Genomic DNA, 18,628 nt, shown 5'->3' with positions numbered 1-18,628 from the left:
AAACGGTTGAACATAATACAATTAAAAGAAGCTATAACCAGTGAATCTGTTGTTTGGAGAAAAGACAATATTAATTAAAAAAACATGCAATACAATAACAACTTATCTCGTGTCTTAACATTAATGTACAAGAATTTTACAACTTACCTTTTTTATTTATTTTAAATAAACGTAAAAAAACATATTGAAATGTGAATGTGACATACTAGATGCATCATAAACATTCTACAGCAATTATGGTATTAACTTCGTGTATTTTAATTCGATGAATCAAGTCTTGCAATCTACTACAATATACTTGAACTATACTATCATTAAATTAATCAACTCAGTTATTGAACCCTACATTTGTATAGTGTAACAAAAATTGAATTTTCTTAGTGTATTTACTAATATAACGTTTACTTACTTACTTTATTTACTTTATAACATTGATTTCATTTTATGCATAATTTTCTTTTAATTTCTTTTGTAATGCTTGTAATTAATGTTTGCAATATAAGTATTAAATGTCTGAATATTTTATTGCACAATAATAAATTTAAAATCTCTTAAAAACATACAGTACATACAGTTTTATTGTTGGTTGAAAAATATTTTAGAATTTTATACAATGTTTGTATATCTATTATATTGAATATTGTTTAATTTGTCAAATAAACAAATGCTTTTTTTAAATGTTAACTGTACAACTAGAATATATTATGTTCATGATTATCAAGATATCATTAAATAAATCATTTAACTCACTCTTATCCTAAACAATAATAGGATCAACATATATTTAATTATCTATAATCTTTTTATATGATTATTATCTAACCTTGTTACTAAATATTATTTATAAAAATAAATTATTAAAAATTAAAGCTTATAGTTGAATTTTATTTTTTTAATTTAGCTATTTTAATACTTATATATTATTATTATTTACTTGTTATCCTAAAAATGTATTTGTATAGATTGTACTAGTACCACTTTACTAGTTACCGATGTATAATGCTTATAATAATAAATAGTATTGTTTTAATTCTGAATGAAACCAAAATATATTATTGATACCTACACTAAAAATATTTCATAAATTACGAATTCTGTAAGCTGAGAAAGATAATTAACCCTTACATGACGTTTATATCCTAATATTTAATTTTCTTAATTACTTCACTTCTTTCTATTGGATAAAACAATTTAAAATTGTACATCCACGTACTTAAGACTACATTTAGCATTATTTAAAATTATAATTATATAGTATAAACCTAGACTTTTTCTTATACAAATAAAACTAAGATTGAACAACACAAATTCAATTTAAAAGTACTTTTTTGTTTGATATTTTATTTTGTCCGACTACAATTAAACCAAATTTATATCTTGACGGTATTCATAATGATTAACCTAATGTAAAACTTATAATTATAGCCTATGTTATTATAGAACTTTAAATACATTAAAATGTTAAATGTAATTAATTTTATGAGATAATTATAAATATACTAATACAAATGTATACTAAATTAAGTACTTATAACTAATATTTGTTTTATAGTTAATAAACTTATTGAATTAAGTACTAAATAAATGAAAAATGAAAATATACTAATAATCAAACGAAGTTTTTACAATGACTTAAAAATAAGCATAGTTACAATATAAAAACATTTACAACCCCATTTTTCTTCCTTCTATTGATATTGGAACTGCACGTTTAGATTGATTATTTCTCTTGCTATCCATATAATTCTTTAAATGCTTTTCAAAACGGTTCATTGGTCGCTTTACAGCCTACACATTTCAAATTTCATCCAATGGATTAGTTATAAATTTTATATAATTATTTAAATATAATAACTCAAATTAGTATAAACAAAATTACCCTTGAAATATCAGCATCTGTTATTGACTTTGGTCTAACCACATAATCCTTATTTGATGGAGTAGGTACACGGGCTCTGGCAATCCAACCTTTGTCACCTGGTTTTAATGTTTTTGGACTAAATTTAAAAACATAATAGTTAAAATATTAGTAAATAAAAATGCAGTTTTCTAACTTGATAAAATAATATGATCTAATTTTAAAACCATTTTTTAAATGGAATGATTAATACATAATATAGTTCATTTTTGACCTATCACATCAGTCTTGTTAAGTTTATAGAGACAATTTTACAAAATTATTAATACTATAATGTTATTCAGGAAATTTTGTGACTACCTTAATTACTACTAACTTACTCCACATTTTAACACCTCATAAATATAATTTTAAAAATCACTTTCTCCTTAGCAATAATTATGAGAACTATTATGTACAGATTTGATAAGATGTGGGATACTTTTTAGGGTTAGTTTGAACTTTTTATTTAAATGACTATGGTTAAGTTAATGAGTATTCAAAAAATTATTCAATAGAATGTAAGTTTGAAAAAATGATGGAGTTACCCATCATCGTCATCGTCATCATCATCATCGTGTTTGTTATCATCTACACTTGTACGCTTCCGCCTAGGCATTTGTTCCAGATCTCGTTCTTCCCTTTCTTCTTTGGACATTGCTTTGAATTAAATAATTTAAGTTTATTTTAAAAGTACAATTTAAATGAATGTACATAATATACTACTTTCAATTAACCTTTAAAATCTGTTGACAAATTAAAAATTGGACGAGCCCATTCATTTATAAGACGACCAGCACGTTCTCTATTTTCTTTAGTTTCTTTTGGGTGTCTGTACAAATACATGACAGCCTTACCAATACCAGAATACTTGAGAGTAGATTGTTCAATTGGAGGATACTATAAAAATAAATAAATAAATAATATATACTCATAGAACTTTGTTACTTTAGATTTACATCAGCTAAAAGTTTTATTAATGACTCGCGGACTTGCAAAGAAGGCAAACTTCTATCTGGCATAGGAGCTAGCCAATCAGTAAAAACATTTAATACATTGTGCTCAATAAAAGCTAACATCAAATTGTGTTTCTTTAATTGAGATAAACACTTTGGCAACATTGTAATTTTGTTAATCGCAGGTTTTCCTTCTTTGTTTAATTGTCGATCACACTAAAAAATTAATAAGAAAAATGTTTTAGTAAAATAAATAGTTTACAACTACCTATATCAAAACAATTTTAAATCATTTTTCTAAGACAAGATTTTTTAATTATTTAGATAATTACTTCAGCAGCATTTTTCATATCACTAATTAATCCAGCAATAATATCATCATTATCATTTATAATATCTATATCCTTCCTGCGACGTTTCATTGATTGTTCTTCTTTTTTACGCATCATCATAAGTTCAAAATCTGATGCTGGATTATTATCACTGCATAAAAATATACAATTTATATTATAATATATTTAGAAAAATAAATTCATTAGATTAGGTTACTTATGAAATTAATCAATTTGAAAACTAAATAAATTATACTTTTGATTTAAATTTAATGCTAAATACACTTATAGAAACTAGCTGAGTTGCATAAATAACATTTCATTTAATAAATCAATAGTAAGGTAATGGTCCCTTAAGCATGATTTAGTGTCCCATAATTGCTTTACTTAATCTTATTTAACCATTAAAAAAATAATTTTTTATGCAACCCTAGCAAAATATATAAATACTCAAACCAATTTCACAATAATTCAACTAACATTAAAAATAAAACAATAATGTTCAAAATGAAGAAGTGTTTCAGACTCAAACTGAGTTATTACCTATTATGATTATCGCGTTCATCAGGATCATCAAGATCCTCTTCGTTTTTATTAGTAGCACTACTTTTGCTAGGGCTTGTGCCAATTACTGCACTTGGATCATCTTCATTATCGGAATCATCTGTTAATTCTGGTAACACATCTAAAGCCAATTCATCATCAGATACAGCGTGTTCCTCACGAACCTACACAATTAAAAAATAAATTAATAAAAATAGACATTTGATTTAAATTGTAATACTAACAACTGGACTCTTAATGGGTACATTGTTGGCATCATCATCTTCCTCAGATTCAGAATCTGACATAATTTTAACCTTTTTAAATTTTTTTTTCTCTACTATGTTATCCTCTAGTTCTAAAAACATTGGTTATAAAATAAATATCTATAATATATGTATTGTGTATTGTGTATATATATAAAATTATTACCTTGACGGTGATCTCGGCCATCATCAGAATCGATTTCAACTAGGTTATGTGGAACATCGTCATCTTCCGAATCAGATACAATTTTACGTTTTATTTTACTTTTTTTAAAAGATGAATGAGAACCCACTGACGATACTGAAGAAGATCTAGATTTAGATCTTGAACGAGATTTTGACTTAGATCTTGAACGAGATTTTGACTTTGATCTTGATTGACTTTGCAACATATTTCTTGATCGAAATTTAGATTTCCTTGTACCGGATCCAGAAGCTGAATGTAAAGAAGAATCTGATTCCGAGCCCGAAGAGTCATTTGAAGACCGAGATCTAGATCTGGATTTACGCTCAACTGCTTTCGCATCATTTGATGTATTAACATTGCTATCGTCAGTAGATGAAATAGATACTTCAGAAGAATTTAATGTTTCTAAAAATAAATGAAGTATATCACAATAAAATATGTATAAAAAAATAGTCAAACCCATTAAAAGCAATATTAGAATATCAGAGTGGTATTACCGAGGGTATTACTGTGTTTTCACACTTTGTAACGATACATACTTTTATATATTATCTACGATAAATATCAACTAACACGTATCCACAAATTTATTTCTAATAATGAGGGGCTATAAATGTCTAAATATAAAAAATAATAAAATATAATATTAGTCTTTCTATTCTAATTTCACTTCAAATTAGCAGGTTTAAGGGTAAGGAAATTAAGACTGAGCTTCGCCAAAATTTGAAGAGAATTAACACTTAATTGAAATACATTTTAGCTCACAAAAATACACATCTTTTAAGTCATTTTTAACTAATTTATAGTTTTATTGGAAAGATTATCTGTTACAATCATGTATAGTAATATAATATAGATATAGACATATGAATTAAGTAACTGATTTAATTATTTGTTATGAAAAAATGACACAACCAGATTTATTTAGGTTTAAGGAAAATTTAATAATTTTACACCAACCAACTTCAATAATGATATTCTTTTTTAAATTTTACATTTCAATTTACACTGGTTATGTAAATCTTAAGTTATTAATCTTAAAAATAAATATTAAAAAACAAAGTATAATGAACCAATAAAATTACCTTTATTTTTTAACAATACATCGTCAGTAGTACTTGAAACAATTTGATATGAATCAGCAGTATCACTATCATTAGTTTCAGTAACATCAGACTCTGTTTCAACTGACTGTGAACTCATATTTTGACTTCTGCTTCTGAAATCAACCATCAAGTTTACTGGGAATACAGTAATAGCAAAAACTATATTTTATTCTAACAAATTGTTTAACTTTAAATAATTATATATACAATTATGATGCAGTTACAAACCAAAATAAATAAAATAAGTTTGTAATCATGATTCTATCTTGGTAATAATAAATATTATATAATATATATAGTATAACAGATAAAACTAACAAATTATGTAATAAATAAATACTGAATTACTTTTATTCCAGTCAATATTTTTGAACAGTCTAACCATCTAATTTTTAATAATCATAATAATTATAGTTGGAAAATAACTAGTTTTGAATAAAAATTATTATATACTTAGTTAATTACATTTATTAGCAGTTTTCTTTTTTTTGTTGCACTATTTTATCTATGTATTTTATATCTTAATATCAATACTTTTAAAGTAACAAAAGTCAATAGGTACATTTCGTATTATTATTTATTTCTATTTCATAGAATTTGAAAATATAAATGTACGAAAAATAATCAAAAATTATTTTTATTTATTAATTACTTACACTGAATTATTTGACATGGAATGTGGGTATACGTGTCTCATTTTAAAAACTGTCCAAACTGAAAGTAAAACTTAATTAATTTGTTTACTATTGTAACTAAAAACTAATTAAATTAACATGCTATGAATCAAAACTTTATCATCAGTAAACATGTAGTTATTTATAAATAAGGTTTAATTAAATAAAAACCAGATTCAATATAGTATGAGTTAATTTCAAATATGTATACGCAAATATATTAAATTTAGGTTTTAGTTATAACATAAGTATTCAAAATTAAACGATTTACTATTTAATCTACAATTCAGATAAAAATTGAAGCAGAAGTAAGATCATATTTAATTAAATCAATTTCAATAACTTATATAATTTTTTAACAAATATAATGTAATTTAATATTATTTATTATTTTGTTGTTAATTATAAATTATTACAGTTATACCCATGGCTTGAAAGTTTGTCTATTTACATATCAATCTTGCTAAGTTGTATTTAATACTAGATGACATAAAAATCCATTTTGAAGTACTATAGTTAATTACGTGAAGTTGTATTTTGAATAATTAAATTATTTTTGATTGATTGGTATATTTATATATATATATATTTTTTTTTTTTTTATTTCAACGGGCATATTTAGCATATTTTTTGACAAAATTTGATGAAAAATACAAAGATTTATATTTTTACACTATATAAAAATATATAATATGAGAATTGTTGCAACATAAAATTATTAAAAATAATGCAGTAGTCATTAGGTTATTCAGTGTATCGAGTGTGTCCGCATAAGCAATTAGTGGAAAACATGTTAAATGTTTTATTTTTTGATACTTTTACAATGGTCTATTCTCACGTCTAGACTACTTCAGTAGTTATGTGACATGTTGCATTAAACTCATCAATATCAATAATAAATATTCAAATATTACTTATGATTTCTTCTTTTTTTTAACTGCATTTTTTAATACATAATTTTTAATTTTTAATGCATTTAAATGCATATTTTTTAAATTTTACGTCATAATTTAACACTTATTATGCCAATTTTTAGTGCAAAAGTGAATACTTATTTAGGTATTTTTAGAGCATGAACTTGTAAGCCTTGATATACCTATAAACAAATACAATATTTTTTAACTTTAGCTACATTTTAAAATTTTTCTAAACACAAATATTATTAAATTATCCGACTTTACCTATGATTATTTGAATGATTTTCCACTTAATAATTCTGGATAGGTATTAAAATATTTATGTAAGCATAGAAAAAATGGAGACAAATGCTTAAATTCTGACATAAAGCCAAAATTGTTATTCACTTTTAAATTTTTCCATCAAAATTAAATAACAAATCATAGAAGTAATCATTTTAATTATGTTCATAAATAATTAATTTTATAATATTGTTTTTTCATAAAATATTCATAAACATTATTATATACCATATTTCTATTAGTTATAATAATTATGTATATGATGTAACCAATGGCACCATTTAAATAAACAAAAAATAGTATTCAAATTTATGAGAGCCAAAACTAAATTAATTTGTTAACCAACATATTGTAGTAAAAAAGACTATAAACACTAAGAATCTCAAGAAATCTATTTACATATATACATTTTATTGAAATGATTTAGTAAGTTTTTGAATTTAGAGATGACAAACAAAGAATTATTTATTTTTATATTTACAGTCCGATTACAATTTAAGATAACACTATACATATATTTAGACCAAAAGACCATATATATGAAATAGATATTTTGAGAAAATTTCAAATTTATAACACATTTGGATACATATTATTTATTTTTATATGCATAAATCTAGACCTATAATAAGGTTTATAAGTACTAAAAATCCTCAGCCCTAATAATAGATAATATAATAGAAGCACTAATAATAATGCACACACTAAAATAATAAAGTTTTTATCATCAAATTAAAATAATTAAAAGCATTATTTATTTGATTAGATTTATTGATGAATGAAATGAAATTCCACAATAAAAAACATAAGCAATGTAATCCACCTAACACAAACATATCACATACCTACCTACAACAAATTTAGTTCTTAAGTTTTTCTGTTGCATAAATAACAAGTACTACTTATATTATTTTTATGATAATTATTAAAGTATTGATTATTGATATTAATATAATCATTGATTATAATATATAGTTATCAATGATATAATTAATGCAGTTAAAAACAACAAAAATATCATATACAAAAATGTAGTATATAAAGAATTAACCATTTTAGTCATAAAATTATTCTCAGAATTTAATAATAAAAACTATAACATAGATAGTTGTTTTAAAGAGAGTGAAGGATTTGTTTCAAAATGTTATAAAGTTTGGGAAGAAAAAATGTAATTACCTTAAAAATTAAAAAAACCTAATATATTAATATTACCATACGTCATGACCTATTAAACTTATTTCACAACTATAAACTGAGAAAACTATTTTCAACATTGCCTTGAGTGCTGAACAATATGAATTACTGTAGTGATAACTGACAACACTACACACGTTTTATGGCTACCATTATATTCTGTGCAACTGCAGGATCAAATTAAAACATTTTGCGCCCCGAAATTAGGAACTATTTTTTTATAAACATAAAATTGTTTTAGTATAATTTGGTATTTATTAAATTATATAAGAAATATACTGAAATAAAATACATGTTAACAATCTTTTTAATATTACTATACAAACAATAAACAATATAAATGTTTCAATAAAATTAATGTAAATACATTTATTTAAATAAAAATTTTGATTCAAATTAAAACTGAATTAATGAATTAAAATGATTATATAAAATACTAGGATTTATTATGTAAGTAAATTATTTTATTTCTGTTAGGTATATATAATATTTTTATAAAAATGCTTTTCTTGATTTCTGTTTAGCGAATTGGTCAATACATTCATCCCAGAACATAGATTCAAGTAAAATATTTTCAGTATTAAGAATAGCAAATGAATTTAATTTTTCTTTTGGAAGAGTAGATCACAAATAGTTCTTGACTCTTTTTAAGGCTGAAAACGATTTTTTGTCGAAACAGTTAGATATAGATAATGTTATCTATATTATATAGTTATATAGTCATTTAATAATTATTATTATTACATGGATACTGTGACTGTAGTTATTACTTGCCACTAGTCTCAGTTATGATTTGGAGATAGGTAAAAATACTATTCAAAATTCATTTAAATACTGGGTACTTGTGCGTTATCGCGACTACCTTGATGTCGAATGTGTGACGTGTAATACACATCTTTTTAATACGTTTATAATAATAAACAATTACCCAAAGCTAATGTCAGAGTATTTATTGAAAATGTTGTTAGCAAAGTTATGGACATCGCTTTTTAACCCTGTAACCTACCTTAGGTGGTGTTGCATAGCAAATCGAGGGATTTTTTTTTGTTTTGAATGTCCGAGCGATCTAGTGGCAACGCTAGCCTTTAATTATGCCTAATAAAATTATAAATAAAATTCACTTATAAAATAGAAGATTAGAGTGGAACACGGCGTCACTATAACCCCTAATATGTGGTAGTCGCGATAACGCATAAGTGATCCGCGATAGTCGCGATAACGCACAAGTACCAAATACTGTTTTACTTGTACAAATATTGTTTTTAAAAGGTTAATACCTAATTAAATATATTATATCTTAATTGTCTACTATAATACTTAAGGATTACTTTTATAAGATACAAACAAATAAACATTAATAATGCAACAAATCATTAAATTATAACAATCCAAACATATTTGTTTAATCAAATACTATCAAAAATACTTACATTTTGAAAATATATACTAACCGCTAATCGACTTGAAAAGAGTTCCGATTTATCTTTTTAGCACAAGAAACAACAATGAATTGGTTATTTCAATAATAATAATAAAAAAAAAAAATCAAATAGGACAATATCATTAAAGCGCAAAATGTAAAATAAATACGTCAACGTTATTTAAAAAGTTAATTTATCACTAAACACTAATAATAAGCCAAAACAATAACTACCTAAGTAGGTTTTTGCCTAGACAAGAATACTGGGTTTTTGTTGATAGTTTATCGCAATTATTGTTTTATTAAATGACGCACAGCGAAGAAAATAATGAAAACAATAAGAAATTTACAATATTCCAGTGAATAAAGCTATAAAGCAATTGGCTTTATATTATTGACACGAACACCATCAAATTTCTATGAAGATAGACAACATTACAACAATATTGTCGTCCGGAAGTGGAGGCTCGTTTGTGGCAGTGTTTGCAGATTGTGCTACTGCGCACATTGACGAACTACGTTTTGTACGATAATAATAAACAGAAATTGATTCGTTACTAAATCGATAATACGTAAAGTTCCTGACAATAGCGACTCTTAAGTTTGTCAAGAATCGTAATTAATTATTATTTTTAGTATTTAAGATATTAGATCGAGGAAAAAATTATTTTTTTGAAAATAAATTCAATATTTAATATTTAAGTATTATTAATTGCTTACCTTGGGGCTCACACTCTTGGAAGAGGATTTCCGGGCTTAGATATTTTTTGGTGCAGCGCAGTCGCACAGATATTATGGGATATAATTACGAATATACGATATTGAACATGGGTGTAATAGATGCCAGATAGAGAATAATGATGATCTGTTATCAATGATGCATAATAATCACGAATATGATATCTTAGTCTGTGATAATAATCGATACAAGTTGATAAGTGATAACACGCACATTGCCATGTGCTCGTTGTTTATTGTTAGTTGTAAGTATTGAGATGTCAAAAATGTATTGGAAGTCGTACGAAATTTGGTCTTTATAACATTATATTATCCAAAAGAGTAATAGCCTTAAGCGATGGACAGTCCATTAATTTACAATCTGAGTTGTGGAAAGTCATTGCCAGAAGTGAGTTATCCGTAACGAAATATATTTATTTGTAAACAAGCGTATTGTATTGATATTGTATTAATTACTCTACACGTATTCGTTTAACTCATCAGTTATGAATTAGAAGCATGTAACTACTTATATTTTTATTCAGTAATATCTTTTCAAGAATTATCATTGTTAAATGTTAATTTATTATAAAAAAGTTCTACTGTGTAGTTTTGTCTACCTACATCAAATTACAATAAAAATTAATTCATTAAAATACTGTTGAAACTGAATTATTTTTTATTCATAATTGATGTGTTAACATCTTTATGCCCCCCCCCCCCAAATGGGTCTAGAGTGAATTGGTTTAAATTTGATGTCACAAAAAATTGTAACGAAAGTTTAATGGTTACCATGGTTGCCCACCAATAATTTATTACAATATTATATTATATATCCAGAGAGTGCTACACAGCGCCAAAGAAAATGACGAGCCCATAATAGATGTTAACACATCAATATTGAGCGTCAGATACAAACTCTAACACACACATTTTTTATACTTAAGCTCTCTCTGACTCTTTATGCAAAAAACTATTTTTTTCAAAATGTTGCCCTAAGTATTTTACATATTCATACATATTTATTTGTATCTATATATCATTTATTATTATAATATAATAAATGTAAATTATGAAAAATATTTAAAATAAAATGTTATTTTAAAATTGAAAAATACATTTTCATCTGATATAATAAATATTTTAACCTAATTTTAATTAATACCTATAGTATTAATTTTACATTTTTTTTATAGTGGCTTTCAGAAAGAAAAAGAAGAACATTATTAAAAAAGAATCCTGGTAAGTTACCTATATCTTGGTTAATATCTTTAAATTATCTTATATAAGAAAATTCACACTTCAATATACATTACTATTACCAAAATCATAACAACATTACAAAAAAAGTTTTAGAGTCCTAGAAATTTTTCCAAAACATTATTTATAAATATTTATAATGATTATTCTGAACATTTTATCAATTTAATCATCGTACCTATATTAATTATATTATTTATAACCTATATTTGAATGGCTTACCAAAATACTCGAAGCATAATCCAATTATTTCATATTTGATCATTTTACCAGTGTGAACTGTACTAAAATTTCAAGTTATCGAAATAAATAGTCTTCAACTTTATTGAACTTGCAATCCATTTAAGTTAGGTTAGGTTAATTATGTTAACTAGATTAAAATAAAATCTAATTTGTTTATTTATGTTCATTTTATTTTTTATTTAATATAATAAAATACATTTTTGTTTTTTTACATTATATATACTATAAATATATAATTAAAAGTATATCAGGACCCATTAGTTGAAAACCTACTGATCTACAAAAGAATAAAGACTAATTGACTTATCTTACTCTTAATGTATAATGAAATTTATGTTAATCTAAAATTTTTATAAACAAATTTGATTACAACTAAAAAGCTCCTATCTAAAATATATAATTAATAGTATATTATTAAATGTTATCATAAATTTTAATTTTTACCCCTAAAATGGTTTCACAGTATGAATTCAATATTTTTATTTATCTATTTTTCATTATGTTGATATTTTAATTAATATTATTTTTGATTTATTTGTATAATTTAATTTTTTTTTTTTTAGAATTAAAAAGACGAATTGAGTTATTGCAAGATTTTGATATGCCTGGTCTTAGTACCACAGTAAAAGTAACGCCTGATGGACAATACATTTTGGCTACTGGTATTTATAACCCAGAATTAAGTGTTTTGATGTCAATAATTTAGCCATGAAGTTTGAAAGGTGTTTTGATTCTGAAGCTGTTACTTTTGAAATACTCTCAAATGATTATAGCAAAGTAAATACATTATTATAATGTCATTATATGCATATATTTAATTGTTTTAATTTAATTTTAAGTTTGTGATCCTACAATGTGACCGTTATGTTGAATTTCATTCTCAAGAAGGACGATATTATAGATTACGCATTCCAAAATTTGGCCAAGATATGAAATATCATTTCCCAACATGTGACTTATATATTGGAGGAAATAGGTAAATAATAACTTAAAAACATTAAAAATATGAATATTTAAACTAAAAATTAGAATGTTTGTCATAATAAATACCATTTATACTTATAACTAAATTTCAAATAATACGTTTTATTTATTTGTTTCCAGCCCAGATATTTATAGATTAAATTTAGACAGAGGGCAATTTTTGAACCCTTTTGTATCTAGTGCTGGAGATGAAATAAACAAATTAGCTATAAACCCTGTTCATAATATGCTTTTAACTGGCACTAAGGAAGGAAAAGTTGAAGCATGGGATCCTAGAGCTCATGTCAGTATAGGAGTTCTAGATTGCGCTCTAAGCTCAGTTACAAATGAGACAAATATTGCGTAAGCTAAATGATAATTTTTTAAATTCAATTAAATAACTGTAAACTCTTAAATTTTAGTACCGACGGTTTTCCATCTATAACTGCATTGGAATTTGAAAATGCTTTGACACTAGGTGTTGGGACTGCTACAGGCCAAGTACTTTTATACGACTTGCGTTCAAATAAACCATTTAGGGTTAAGGATCATTTGTTTGGATTACCCATAAGGGATATTGCATTCCAAGATGAAAATGTATTGTCTATGGACTCATCTTCAGTGAAAATATGGAATAAGGATACTGTGAGTATTGTTAATAAATAAATAATTAAATTTTATAAATTTATTTTAAATATCTGATTATACAGGGTAAATTATTTGCTGCTCTTGAATCTGGTAATGAAACTCAATTTAATAATCTCTGTGTTATTCCACAAACCGGAATGATGTTTATTGCTAATGAAAATACAAAAATTCAAACACACTACATACCGGTTTGTTTTTATATACATTTTAAATTTTTAAGTAATTACTTATTACTTGACAAAAAAATGTATTTTGTATTTATGCATGTTTAGAGCTTAGGGCCAGCTCCAAGATGGTGTGGATTTTTAGATGCTTTAGTTGAAGAGTTAGAGGAAACTAAAAAAGAAACTGTCTACGATGATTACAAATTTGTAACTCGAAATGAACTAGAAGAACTTGGCTTATCACATTTAATAGGTAAATAAATTTTTAATTTTGTTGAATTATATATAATGAAATACAAACATCAAAAATATATTGATTTTTTCCAGGAACAAACTTGTTAAAAGCATATATGCACGGATATTTTGTGGATATTAGACTGTACAGAAAAGCTAAATCAGTTGCAGAACCATTTGCTTATGAAGAATATCGTAGGAAAAAAATTAGAGAAAAAATTGAATCTGAAAGAACTAATCGTGTCCAAGTTCAAGTATAATAATTATAAATATAATAATTAAACTTCAAATAATGACATTATTAAATTATTTTCAGAAATTACCTCCTGTTAACAAAGAACTTGCTTTGAAATTAATTAATGATGAAAAAGAAGGGAAAAAAAATAAAAAAAATACGACTAATTTATTAAAAGATGATAGGTTTAAAGCATTATTTGAAAACCCAGCTTTCCAAGTTGATACAAACGCTGAAGAATACAAGTAATTTTATATTTTCACTATTGTTAATTTGTAAAAAAGCAATATATTATTTTATAATATATTGATTACAAATTTAACTCTATTAACTTCAGTTACACATGAAATTATACAATTATCTTTTTATACATTATTATCTTCAAATTTATAGATTATTGAATCCAGTTTTGAAACGTTTAGATAAATCTAAACAAAAAGAACTTGAATCACAAATTCAAAAACAATTTGATCCAATTGAAGTATACTCTTTTAATTTTACTTACTGTAACGCTTGCAAAATACTAATAAAAACCTTTTGCAGGATGAAATAGAGGGAAAACCTAGTTCAGAAGAAAGTAGTGATGAATATAGTTCAGACGATGACCAAAAATGGGCTAAAGAATTACAGGCTGAATATAGATCAGCTAAAAGAAGAAGAATAGCAACTGAGCGTGAAGAACGTAATAAATCTGAAAAAGATAGTAATGACGAGGATAGTGATGATTTAACTGTACAAAGTGAAACTGCAATCAAACCACCGAAATTCTATGAGATTAAAGAGGGAGAAGAATTTTTTGGTTCAAATAGTAGTAGATTAAATTCTAATCAGAACTCAAGGTAACACGTCTAATAAATTATAACAATTATTACTTATATTTAAATTAAATAATTTTTATTTTATATTAGTGCAACATTGGGTGAAAGAATGAATTTAGAAAATTTCGATTCTGTCAAAATGTTATCAAGTGGTAATCGACAGTTAACATTTTCAACACAAAAAGTATATATATATAAAAAAAAGTATTAATTGTTATACTTTATTGTATGTTAACATATTTCTCTGTTATTATAGGAAAAAAAATACAAGAAAGCTGACATAGAAGCAGAAAAACACAAAAAAGAAAGACTAAGTGTAATTAGAAAGGGTCCTAAAAACTTACGCAAGCCTAAGTTTTATGCTGGTCCTAAAAACAAAACTTTTCATAAAAAAAGAAAATAATGTCATTTTATGACAAATAAATTGTACATCATTATGTTTTTTGAATTTTTTTTATTAAATATACTTGAATACAATAATTTATTTTATTACTTTTATCAGTGGCATATTTTGGCTAGATATTTATATTTGTATTTGAAATATATTTTGTTGAAAAATATAATTCCTCAATTGTTAATCATTTATTTATTTATTTATTGAAGATAAACAGGAGTGAGCCCAGGTTACAATTATGGTGTACAGTTGACAATATAGTATAAGATACTTACTAGAAGTATTTTAAAGTGTAATAGATAATTACAATTTATGAAAATTGTCAAAAATGTATCCTTTAAAAAAAACTTTCACCTTTCCATTGTGTCTATTTTATATTATAATTTAATTACATTATATTCAAAAATCAAGAAATTGACTATTATTAAAACACATAAATATCAAAAAATACGCCACTGATATAACAGATAACAATACATTTTAATCATTAGAATTAGGTAATTGTTTCTTGCGTATATTATATACCTTGGATACTTTGTACATAAATATATCAATGATCCAAAAACAAATAAAAACTCCACTGATATTGCATAAAAACTGGGTGAACAAATGACCTAATAACCTGAATCAAAGAAAACAAATAGTTAACACATTATTCAATAATAATAAAATATGTACAAAACAAATCAAGTAAACTTAATATATGTATTCTAATTTTAAATATACCTTGGTTTTTCAGTTAACTTGATCATAATTGGTGAAAATTCATAACTAAAAAATATTCCAGGAGCACCTGATGGACCTTTATCGAATGCCAGGACCTATAGAATTATACAAATGATAGTATTATAACCTAAAATAATTAGTTTGAAATCATGTTTTATTCTCTTATTTATAATATAAGATTCTTGCAAATGAAAATAACATTACAAAACTAAATACATTTTATTTTCCAAAACATCCATCCAAGGAGATTTAAATTGTATTTTTACGTAATATTCAATACAATAAAAAATAAAAATTTATACCTTGTGTTTGGTCACTGAGAACTGGTTAGTAGACAATGTTGATAGGTCTCTTCTTTGATAAAGAGTTGGAACAATTTTTAAATAATACTGAAACATAACTGCTCCTAAAAATGATAAAAACAAAAATACTAAAATTAAGATTAATTTTATTAATTTAATAAATTAAATATTATTTTAAAAAAGTTTAGAAGTATATTAATATTTGAAAACACATCTATGGGATTAACAAAAATGTATTACTTATTACTCAAAAGCAATGATTAGAGATTCAAGTTAACTGGTAAATTTATAAGTTACAGAAACTATATTAAATTTTTAGGATAAGGCATAAAAACAAAAAAGGTTTATTAATTTTGATAACAATTTAACTTTAAATACTTGTAAAAAAATATTGTTACAATAGATTTTAAATAATTTTTTAATTTAGAAATTAAGGAAATTTGTGTTAAATTTTCAAGCATTTCTATCCTTATTCCTTATTGCAATAACTAATTTTTAATCAACATAAAAAAAAAATGAAAATTTCCTATGCCTATAAAATAGCTTAGTAATAAATGAAATATATTGAAAATTGTATCTTTAATAGAAAATGTATTTAAACATTTAGTGAACATTTATTTCAAGTACCTACAGTTATTTAATTTTAAATTATATATAAAAAAGAAATCATTTTTGTCAAAAATTAGATTTGCATAAAAATGTTTGTGTTTCCTTAATTTTTTGATTGTTTTCCTTATTATAAAAATAAAACTAGGATTTTTTAAGTATGATCTCTAAAAGTACAAACTAAATCCAATTTAAAACTACCACTATTTTTCAAAATTGAAGCATTTTATTGACAATTCATCATGTACTCATACATCATCACTACTCTTGGAATCAAAAACAGTTCATGATATTATTAATATAATATAATATAACCACCTACAGCAGTGTTTCCCAAAGGGTGTGCCGCAACAACTTGAACTTTTTTTTATATTATTACCTAATAACGATATTATTTGATAAGTAGATAATATTTATCCAAAGTGTACCATGACTTATAAAAACTAATAATAATGTGCCGCGATAGGAAAAAGTTTGGGAACCACTGACCTAGAGTCTAATCTAAAACGAATACATTTAAAAATTGTTATTTATCTATAATTTGTTGTTAAATAAAGAAGCCACCTGTGCTTAGCTTTAAATCTGAAAGCATTATATGTTGGTATAATTTTATGGCATTATATAATTATAAAATTAGGTTTTCTTATAAATAGCTAAACCAGAAAACTGTTGTATAGGTACATTAGTTCATATTTAAATTATAAAAAAAAAAGAAAAAAATCAATTAGAAATAGATGTGACACAAATTATTTATAATTAAGTTTAATTCATGTTTTCCAGTAGTAAAATAATCAAAAAATTTTGAGCACCCATTTAAAATTAAAACACCATTAGTGTCTTTTAATAGGAACATAAAATAAGCTCTAATTAAATTTAAATATAAACAGTTCAAACTTTAACAAACGCAATTTATACTCTAGAGTAAGTACAACTAAACAAACTCAGCTCAGTATTATTTATTAAAGTAATAAACGTATGATACACACAATTATTAGAAATCAATTATTATGGGTCCCACATAAACTTGCTCAGTAAGGTTCATAAACTTTTTTTAAAAATGTATTAAATTAGAATATAGAAGTTAAGACTTGAGTAATATATCATTTATTTAGAATATTAAAAATAAGACTACATAACTAATAGGAAAATTAATAAGCAGAATGTAGAAATAGTGTAATTATTGATCACTATTAATGTTTAAATATTAAATTATTAAACAATTAGCTATTTTAAATATATGAATATGTGTTGTTGTAGCATGCATTAGATACATAAAAAACTAAACTAAGAAAAAAATGTTATAATAAGTAACAAAAGTATTGTTCATTTTAATAATTTATACCTTATTGTAATTTTGAACAAAATAAATACTTATTAACAATACCTAACTTAGTTTTTAATCATTAATCAATCGATCAAATTTTTTAATTCTACTTATCTTAGGTTGAACAAAACTTTTAAATAAAATTATGATTTCTAACTTTCACAGAGTATGATCAGTAAATCCATGTAAACCTAGCTTTACAATAATCAGATTTGGTTGG

General features: G+C 24.1%; 3 protein-coding genes across 18 annotated transcripts; 1 reads left to right on the top strand and 2 right to left on the bottom strand.

The window, feature by feature from the left end:
• Positions 1-1,313: 1,313 nt before the first annotated feature.
• Positions 1,314-10,628, bottom strand: LOC114123566 (protein IWS1 homolog). 16 transcript variants are annotated; one of them, XM_050205444.1, is made up of 13 exons: positions 10,009-10,341; positions 9,785-9,837; positions 5,944-6,001; positions 5,267-5,400; positions 4,161-4,586; positions 3,974-4,086; positions 3,729-3,913; positions 3,186-3,336; positions 2,857-3,069; positions 2,635-2,797; positions 2,446-2,557; positions 1,880-1,997; positions 1,314-1,788 (listed from the first exon to the last, which is right to left on the bottom strand). In XM_050205444.1, exons 3-13 carry the CDS (start codon positions 5,982-5,984, stop codon positions 1,666-1,668), a joined length of 1,779 nt encoding a protein of 592 aa, XP_050061401.1. In that variant the 5' UTR covers positions 5,985-6,001; positions 9,785-9,837; positions 10,009-10,341; the 3' UTR covers positions 1,314-1,665. The 16 variants fall into 16 exon arrangements, with proteins under 16 accessions (XP_050061401.1, XP_050061402.1, XP_027842386.1 ...); XM_050205445.1 differs by having other exon boundaries at positions 9,806-9,837; XM_027986585.2 differs by lacking the exons at positions 9,785-9,837; positions 10,009-10,341 and adding an exon at positions 10,495-10,628.
• A 93-nt stretch (positions 10,629-10,721) lies between these two features.
• LOC114123565 (nucleolar protein 10) lies at positions 10,722-15,536 on the top strand. The gene is given in 15 exon segments (XM_027986583.2): positions 10,722-10,900; positions 11,688-11,733; positions 12,558-12,662; positions 12,665-12,771; positions 12,834-12,970; positions 13,099-13,320; positions 13,380-13,602; positions 13,668-13,793; positions 13,878-14,022; positions 14,097-14,257; positions 14,320-14,483; positions 14,632-14,719; positions 14,782-15,077; positions 15,147-15,240; positions 15,313-15,536. Coding segments are annotated over 15 exon segments (2,112 nt in total). The 5' UTR covers positions 10,722-10,849; the 3' UTR covers positions 15,460-15,536.
• LOC126551590 (probable endoplasmic reticulum-Golgi intermediate compartment protein 3) lies at positions 15,477-16,646 on the bottom strand. Its single transcript, XM_050205451.1, has 3 exons — positions 16,479-16,646; positions 16,177-16,271; positions 15,477-16,072 (listed from the first exon to the last, which is right to left on the bottom strand). Exons 1-3 carry the CDS (start codon positions 16,572-16,574, stop codon positions 15,931-15,933), a joined length of 333 nt encoding a protein of 110 aa, XP_050061408.1. The 5' UTR covers positions 16,575-16,646; the 3' UTR covers positions 15,477-15,930.
• Positions 16,647-18,628: the final 1,982 nt, after the last annotated feature.

The sequence above is a fragment of the Aphis gossypii genome, chromosome X (assembly GCF_020184175.1).
Source record: "Aphis gossypii isolate Hap1 chromosome X, ASM2018417v2, whole genome shotgun sequence".
NCBI lineage: Eukaryota > Metazoa > Arthropoda > Insecta > Hemiptera > Aphididae > Aphis > Aphis gossypii.
Note: the sequence above shows the minus strand (reverse complement) of the source record. Positions and strands in the feature narration are given on the sequence as shown.

Excerpts from the sequence above, each read along its gene's own strand:
- LOC114123566 (XM_027986585.2), bottom strand. The coding sequence starts at position 5,984 with ATGAGACACGTATACCCACATTCCATGTCAAATAATTCAGT. Across the intron at positions 4,587-5,266 it reads TGTATTGTTAAAAAATAAAG|AAACATTAAATTCTTCTGAA; the intron begins GTAATTTTATTG and ends ATTTATTTTTAG. Across the intron at positions 3,914-3,973 it reads TACCCATTAAGAGTCCAGTT|GTTCGTGAGGAACACGCTGT; the intron begins GTTAGTATTACA and ends TTAATTGTGTAG.
- LOC126551590 (XM_050205451.1), bottom strand. The coding sequence starts at position 16,574 with ATGTTTCAGTATTATTTAAAAATTGTTCCAACTCTTTATCAAAGAAGA. Across the intron at positions 16,272-16,478 it reads TCTCAGTGACCAAACACAAG|GTCCTGGCATTCGATAAAGG; the intron begins GTATAAATTTTT and ends ATAATTCTATAG. Across the intron at positions 16,073-16,176 it reads AAGTTAACTGAAAAACCAAG|GTTATTAGGTCATTTGTTCA; the intron begins GTATATTTAAAA and ends TCTTTGATTCAG.